The sequence below is a fragment of the Ochotona curzoniae genome, unplaced genomic scaffold (assembly GCF_017591425.1).
Source record: "Ochotona curzoniae isolate NIBS_2020 unplaced genomic scaffold, NIBS_Ocur_1.0 contig_3527, whole genome shotgun sequence".
In the NCBI taxonomy this organism is placed as follows: domain Eukaryota; kingdom Metazoa; phylum Chordata; class Mammalia; order Lagomorpha; family Ochotonidae; genus Ochotona; species Ochotona curzoniae.
In genome coordinates this window covers 1,316,524-1,324,709 of record NW_024465897.1, presented here as the reverse complement: position 1 = coordinate 1,324,709, position 8,186 = coordinate 1,316,524, and the positions used below count along the sequence as shown (strand labels likewise).

General features: G+C 43.0%; 1 protein-coding gene and 1 long non-coding RNA gene across 2 annotated transcripts; one reads left to right on the top strand and one right to left on the bottom strand.

The window, feature by feature from the left end:
* Positions 1-2,085: 2,085 nt before the first annotated feature.
* Positions 2,086-5,688, bottom strand: LOC121157641 (secretoglobin family 1D member 2-like). Its single transcript, XM_040981969.1, has 3 exons — positions 5,562-5,688; positions 3,342-3,529; positions 2,086-2,228 (listed from the first exon to the last, which is right to left on the bottom strand). The coding sequence occupies exons 1-3, from the start codon at positions 5,614-5,616 to the stop codon at positions 2,190-2,192; spliced, it is 282 nt and encodes a 93-aa protein (XP_040837903.1). The 5' UTR covers positions 5,617-5,688; the 3' UTR covers positions 2,086-2,189.
* On the top strand, positions 2,179-3,127 carry LOC121157650. Its single transcript, XR_005884085.1, has 2 exons — positions 2,179-2,265; positions 2,975-3,127. It is a non-coding gene; the product is annotated as an uncharacterized LOC121157650 (long non-coding RNA).
* Positions 5,689-8,186: the final 2,498 nt, after the last annotated feature.

Below are 8,186 nucleotides of genomic sequence, written 5' to 3'. Positions count from 1 at the left end.
TAGTGTAGGGATAGAATCTGGAAATATATAGGCTTTGATATGTCTGAAGCGAGGCAATATAGAATAGTTCAGAAAATCAAGTTTACATAAATGCTTAATTGTTCACATTACTGCAATAAATGGTTTGGGGCGGAGGAAGAGGTTTGGGCCCAATGATGCACTCCCACAGTGTGTGGAGCTGAGCAGATCCAAGGGCAGGAGCCTCCCCTAGGTCTCCTTTGCAATTGGACCCAGGGATACAACCGGTGCCCATATGGGATCCTGGCCTGCTCAAGGTGAGGGCTTCAGCAGATATGCTATCATGCCAGGCCCTATCACAGGGAAAGAAGTGTGGCTTTGAAATGAAAAAAGACTTCTTTGAGTGTGTATCTTTATCCCACAGGGACTTTGGTGTCATTCTCCCTGGCAAATGTGACATCCAGGGACTAGTTTTTGGTGACCGGGGAATCATGGGCAAGTCTGAGTGATGGTGGGGCTTGTGGCTCAAATTATTATTATGGCTCTAGGACTGTGTGATAAGGATGAACTCTTCATCAGGTTCTGCTAGGAGAGTCCAGCTGGTGCTGTGCTAGTCCTGGACTAGGAGATAGGAAATTAAACCTATTCCAGTCCTACAGGGGAACTATAAGGTATACCAGAGGTTTTACTCTGTAGCTTATGTGCCTGGAATGGTGAAATGCAGGTAAGTTTTTATATCCATTGGGGGTGTTTCAGTGCCGTCCAGAAATTTAGAATCAACTGTTTCAGTCCTGGTCATGTGTGATATAATGTATCACCCAGATCTCTCAGAGTAAGAGAGAACATTTGAATGGGCTCCTTCTGGTTTTAGTTTCCAGAAGCTAAGGTAAGTTACCTGCTCACATCGGGTGGGTCAGCATGGCTCTGGGGCTAACATCCCCCAAATCCCACAGCAGCAGGATGCAGAGGATCTGTCTTTGCTCGCCCTGACTCTGGTTACAATGCTAATAGGAGCAGAACAGTGTGGTATGTTAGGCTCAGTGGCTAAATCCTTGCCTTGCGTGCACCGGGATCCCATATGGGTGCCTGTACATGTACTGGCTGCTCCACTTGCCTTCCAGCTCCCTGCCTGTGGCCTGAGAAAGCAGTCAAGGATGGCCCAAAGCCTTGGTACTCTGCACCTGCATGAGAGACCTGGAAGAAATAATTGTCTCTCTGGTTTTGGATCAGCTCAGCTCTGGCCGTTGTGGCCAATTGGAGAGCTGTGGCCAGTGAGGTCTTTGGAGAGTGAACCAGTGGGCACAAGATCGTTCTGTCTCTGCTTCTCTCTGTAAATCTGCCTTTCCAATAAAAAAAAAAAAAAATAGAACAGAAGGGTGTTCTGGGTGGGCGGGGGAAGGAGGGAGAAGAAAACAACGTGGGTCCCCTGCTCCAAACCTGCAGGGCTGCGACCACAGCGCTCTGGGGTGAAGTATAAATCAGGGGGTACCTGGAATTCAATCTCAGCTAAAACCGGGCAGTGACTTCTTCCAACCTTGGAGTGGCAATGTCTCTAACCGCTCTCCTCTTTACCCCTGGAGGCTTCTTTGTTGTTTTAGTTTTGGTTTAGTTTCAAAGCTTCACTGAAACTCCTACAAGCATTGTCCTTCCTCTCTGCTTTTGGTATCCCAAGCCAGCTTGAGTTAGCGTCGTTAGACGTTGCTCTGCCACCTCCAACCTCTCCTTCAGATTCACTTTAAATCGCAGAAAATTGCAAGTAGTCAATTCTGGGCCTGACATAGGTTTTAACCAGAGGGAGGGGAGAGGGTTGCAGTGGAGATGAGGGTGTCACACTTCTGCTGTTCAAATGTGAACCATGTGATTGGAGTGTGAGACCAGGAAGGTCCCCCAATGTAAGACCATCAAAAACGCTGTCATTTCTGTGCAGGTGTTCCCATCATTGTTCTTCACGATTGCGCAAATCAGAAGTCTGTGAAGTCACGTGCTTTTGTGATGCCTGAAACTTCTGCTGCCTTTGAGCATCGGGTCTCTGCAAACGGCTACTATCAATGCCAAGAGCCTTCCTTGTTAGAAGCACCTCAAATCCCGTGTGCTGACTGTAGGACAGCGCAAGGATACACAGAGAAATGCTAGGGAAATGATTTATTAAAGCAAGACATTGAAACCTGGATATTCTAAATTCAGAAATATGATATCCTTGACAGGCTCTGGAAACCAGGACCCAGTAGTCTTCATACAGCAAGCACTGGGCATTCTCCCACCACTTCTCCCTGAAATTGAACCACAGAAAGAAAGCAGGAATGAGAGGTAAGTCCAAGCATGACTGTTCCTCAGGTAGCAGCCTAGTCAAACCAATACATCAGTGGAGTTTTGCTTTTGAAAGGCATAGTTGGGTTAAAATTAGTAGAAAGCTGCGTTTTCTTAAATGATGGCATAAACCTGGACAAATTACAACAAACCATTCAGATCACAGAACAGCATTCCTAAGTAAGTCAAATACCAGAGTATTTTGCAAGATCATGGAAGAGTAGGAAAAAAGACGGCCCATGTGTTTGGTTTAGGTCTGTATTGGAAGGAGAGAATAAATAAATGGACACAAATAACCATGAGATTTTTTTTTCCTCTGTAATGTTGCAGTATAGTGTAATCTGCTGTCACTTGCAGTGGGAAGCCCGCAGCTGAGAGACATGGGATACTGGGAGGCTCTGCGTCCAGAAGACTCAGCCTCCCAGGGAATGGGTTCTGCCTTGCAGTCCATGGAAATCTCAACACTGAATTCCAATTTCAATGGACTTGGAAACTGAATTTCACCATTTGAACTCAGACATAGATAGAGAGATGGCAGAGACCCACACAGATGCTCTAGCAAGGCATGGCGCTGCAGGAGAGAAATCCTCAAGGCACATTTTACCCTGCATTACAAGAATAGCCAGAGGCAATAAGGGGAAAGTTGCAGGATTTCTGTCTCTCCAAATCTGCAGACACAATTTAGAGACCCTTTGTCTCTTCATTCCAGAGGGTATTTCCCACTACACTCCCTGTCCCCATCTACGCTCCCAATGCCCTCTGAGTGGACTTGCCTTCGGGAAGCTCCAGGTGGGGAAGCAGAAGGGTTTGGTATTTCAGCATTGTTACCTGTAGCCTAAATGTCCTTCATAGGACACAACAAGGAAGCAAGTGAGTGATCTGAGGAAGAATTTCATCAGAAATGTCAGTGCACCTGAGTTTAAATCAGCAGAAGTGGAGCTCTCACATACCTTGTGACCTGGGGCCACTCTGCATGAGGTGATCAACAAACTACTGCCCGCTACACTGGAACCCGATTGAGTGGCAAGCTGACCTCATGCCAAGCTATGTAGCTGAACAGAAGAGAAAGAAATTACCAGTGCTTCTGCGATTCGGGTCCTTTCAATGAATGACATTTCATCAGTGCACTTCTTCACTGTTATCAGTGCCTCAGCTGCTTCTTCTGGTGGTGCAAATGTGGCCAGTTGTGCTCTAAACGCATCTTCAGGCAAATATAAATACCCTGTATTTTCAGCAAGAAGAGCAGGGCAGACCGTTGCATCACCTACAGCAGAGAGAAGGCAAGTTACACGAGGAAAGCTTTCCCCCAAGGCCTTCTCATGTGAAACTATATGGGATTGGCTTATTTCTGAATAGGACAAAGATGATGTGTTCTCTCTGGTATAGGCAACTATGCAAAATACAAGATCAATAGATATATAGCTAAACATGCATTTACATGTATTTATCTAGAGGAACTGCATAATGGAGACAAATGTTCCACAAAGTAGAGATACACTGCAGTATGTGTCTCTACTTCTGAATAAGAGATAGACTCCCAATGAAACTTTAAAATATCTTGACAATAAAATGCTGGGTTTCTACCACTGTCTATACCTACAGTGTCAGGATACACTTAGATAGAAGAATGATGGACTTATGAGGGACTAAACTATTATAATAATATAGGGGGAAACAGTGGGGGCGGAAGAGAGGGGGGTAAGGGGAGTTCCCTGAGTATAAGAAACTGTATCGCGAAAAATAGAGATTTTTTTCTTTAAGAAGCTACAAGGAATCTTCAGGGCTTCGTGCTTCCATCCTACCAGTGTGTAGGCCACACTGAAAGATTTTGATGGTTCTGAATTCCTCAAGATTACACAGTAAGTAGCAAACTAAAAGACAAATTCCGAATCATTAAGTTAGCTTTTGTAGTTTTTTTTTAAATTTATTTATTTTTAATGAAAATGAGCATTCAGTATTTTCTGAAACTTTCCCTTTAATTGAAATCTTTGTAACCTTAAACAAACTCAGGTTATCTGTAAATTTCATGATACAAAATCAGTCTTGGATAATTTTTGGAGAAGAATAGATTTGGGGGAATGGCAGGGAGAACCCCACAATATTTGAGAAGTAAATGGAGAAGAGTCAGTGGATTTGTTAAGATGTTTAGAGGTGACATTTGAGACAAATTTGGAGAAACTCAGAAAATGGTATTGGATACACATAGATTCAGAGGCTAAAATTCAAAGACAGCGAGTCTCCCCACACACCCTGGGCAGTGTGCTTTAGGCTCTTTTGCTGTGGAGGGGTATATAGAATCCTTAGAGAGACTGGGAGGAGGGACTGTGTCCCATTCCCCCAACAACACTGGGAGTGGTTTGAAACACCTAGAGAAATTATTTCTCCTGATGTCGATGCACTTTTCTTCTAGGACATGGAACTAGTCTATAGCCCAAAGTGACTCCCACAAGGATGTACTGCGACCCTGAATTCAGACATAACTTTCATTGGAATTTGGAGACAGTGGAATAAGAGGCAATACAGGAAACGACGGACAGGACTGAAACATAAAAGGAGTAACTAAGTCTAAAACAGTCTTGGATCATCCTGCAAACAGGGAAATATGCAAAATATCGCATTGTTGAAAGAGAAGATACAATCAGTTCTAATTTAATAAAAATCCTTGGACTGTTAGACCTGCTCTACCACCACTATTGCTGGCATTCCTCCAAGACTGGCAATACTCATTGTAAGGTTTGTAATTAAGAAATTTCAGATTCTAGCTCTTTGGGGACTAGCAGCTCCACAGATATCCTTCCAGATATGAAGTTTGACCTGTGTTCAACTCATGAGCTAAGACATTGAGAGCTCAATCGGCACTTGAGAAAGTCTGATCGTTGTAGATAGAAGCTTCCTGTAGACAGCTGCCACTAACACACATAATCTCACTTCACTCTCACAGCTCTTCAAGATGCTGACTATAAACAGGAATGATGAAGAGAGACTGTAAGAGCATCAGGATTTGGCCCTGAGCCACAAGACTGGCGTGCGCTGCCATTGCACTGGGCTGAGCACACAGGTGTCAGTTAAGGAGTGTGGCTCAGGATGGCCTCCTGAAATTTCCTGCAGGGATTTTTCTTGTCAAATTCCATTGAAATTAAATTGAAAAAAAATGAGTGTTTTGGCTGCAGTAAAGAGGCTGTTATTACAATAGGCTTAGGAATAACTTAGGGATATTGTGAAGTGCTGGACCCCGACACCATCCCACCTGGCATGCAGAGAAAGCTGCTCTGAGACTCATCACAAGTGATACTCACCCTCATAGCAGCAAAGGGCCAGAAGGACCAACAGGAGAGACACAGACAGCCTCATAGTGGTGAATCTTTCTTTGAGTTCTCAGCTTTAGAGAAAGAAGGGCGTTCTTACTACACGGCAGGAACTGTGGAGCCCCGGAGGCCAGCACACTTTGTATCTCATGAGTCTCTCTGGCCCTGCCCACAGGGACAGGTACCAAGTCACAAGGGCTGGCTTCTAGTCTTTTTTTTTTCCCCCTTAGGGGAAGCTGATATACTATACTACTGTCTCTGTGTACACTGGACTTCAGCTTGAGAAATCTGCTCTGTACCCAATGTGTGCAGTGGAGCATCCTCTAATTTATCTCTTGATCTCACATTTGCATTTGAGAGTTTAAGGATCTATCTTTGTTCTATCAATGCAATCACAAATGCATTCTGAAAACTGAAGCACAGAGATAGAGGATCCACGAAGCCAAGGTAAAGCAGATCCAAAAAAAAATCTCTGCCCTTTGTCTGAATGCCTTTTCCTGTTTCTCTCTCCGTTTCCACCCGACCGGCACAGATACCTCAAAGCATGGCTAGAAAGTATAGCTAAACAGAAACTGCTTTCGGTGACTTTGACTGCCCCACCTGATTGCACCAATTTCACAAGTTAGTCAACCTCTTTAAGTGTGACATGGACTCATTGCAGAGGTTCACACTTTCAGTCTCAATTTGAAACCAAGACTAGGAAATGATGGCAGCAGGCAGAGCAGAAGCTTCTGAAGAATTCTTTCCTCACCACATATAGGTGGAACTGTAATTCACAGACACATTCCTTTTGTGGAAAAATCAGACCCAAGCTGAAAGTCCTACATATTCTAGGATGTCATGGGAATGCATACCCTACAATAAATAAGGAGAATCTGGATATAATTGCCCAGAAAACTCTGAACCTGGTGCAACACTACACGTTAGGAAAGACCTCTTAGCTCCAAATTTTACTCGGGCAAGGAAAGGTGGCAGGTACTGTGTCCAGTGCTCAGCATTTCCTATGAGATGGAACCATAAATTGCTTCTGCTAGAGGGTCTTGGGGCTATGATGGGAATAAAACTGGCTAGACACCTTGTGAAGTGTGAAGATTATGACACTGAACTTTGCTCCTGCTCTGAATAGAATGAACAACAACAACAAAATCCTAGTTAATGATCCTTTCAAAGTAATCATTTTAGCACCTGAATACCTCTCAGATGTTTGGTAAAAACCTGAAATCTGTTATTGATCCCACCCAGAAATGGCAACACAATGAAGACTTAAATGGTAAGTGGATGCCACGGGAAGGACAGAGAAAGGCGCATGGATGGAATAAGAGGGCATTCGGGGTAGTAACTTTCTTCTGTAGGGTGACCAACTGTTACCTACAAGTCAGGACACATGTGTGTAAACCCATAAACTGTACACCATTTTGTAAGTTGTGTAATCTGTGAACATTGGATGTTATTTGCATCTCATTATAACGCCAACTAATGGTATTGGTTCAACTATTACCAGAACACTGCATAATGGAGAAAAGATCCCAACGACACAATGACAATTTTAGCAAAAAAAAATATATGTTGAAAAACATTTAAATGGGTATATGTGAACTGTTAATACACAATCGGGAAATTTAAACATGAATAAAAAAGAGAACCATAGATGCATTACCTTCCTCCACAGGAACCACAGAACATTTGAAAATGTGCTCACTCACAAACCAAACTCCAAATTCAATGAAGTGCCAAGCAGAATTTCTTTAATAATTTTTAATTTAAAGATCAATAGACATATGCCATTATGGCTTTTGGGCTTGCATTTTTATCACTGTTTTAAAATTTATATAAAATGATGACATTTCACTGTTGCTTGAATTAATTTTTATTGGAATATGGGATCCCAGGGCCTGCAGGGTGAGAATTTAGCCGCTAAGGCATCGTGCCAGAACCTCTCTCTCTCTCTCTCTCTCTCTCTCTTTTTCATAATGTATTTGTTTTTATTAGAAAGCCAGTTTTACAGAGACAAGGAAATATTGAGAGAAAGACATTTTCCACACTACAGATTTAGAAGCATAGGGGGTTTCCTCCTCCCTCTTTTATCTCCCTCCCTGTATCCCGCTTATGATCTTTTTTTTCCAAATTATTGCTATAACATAATCATGCATTGTACAGTTCAACCACTCACAATATTATTTATTTTTCAAAATTGTTTACCCACATGGAGAGCAGACTTCATTTACTTCACAGTTACAATCTAAGGTCGTCCTATTTCTCTCCTCTGCCTCCTTCTGCTGATTTTCACTCCTCCCTTCCTTTCCATTTTTTTTTTTTTGCAAGCATGATTTCAACCTACTCTTCAACTACAGCTTAATGAACACCGCGACATATCACAAAGGATGCATGACTACATCCATTTTGTTGCAAACAACACTTCATTCCTTTTTATGGCAGAAGAGTCTGGAGTGTCACACGCTGTTTCAATACATTTATCTATTAAAATCTCAATGGAGTGGCTGCATGCTTTGTGGGGATTCTGAAGAGCTGGCTGAATCTTTCTAAGTCGGATTCCTTGACTGAGCAATGAGGGAGAGTGAACCTTTGGACAGGATTGGCCCAGGTGGCTCTGCTATC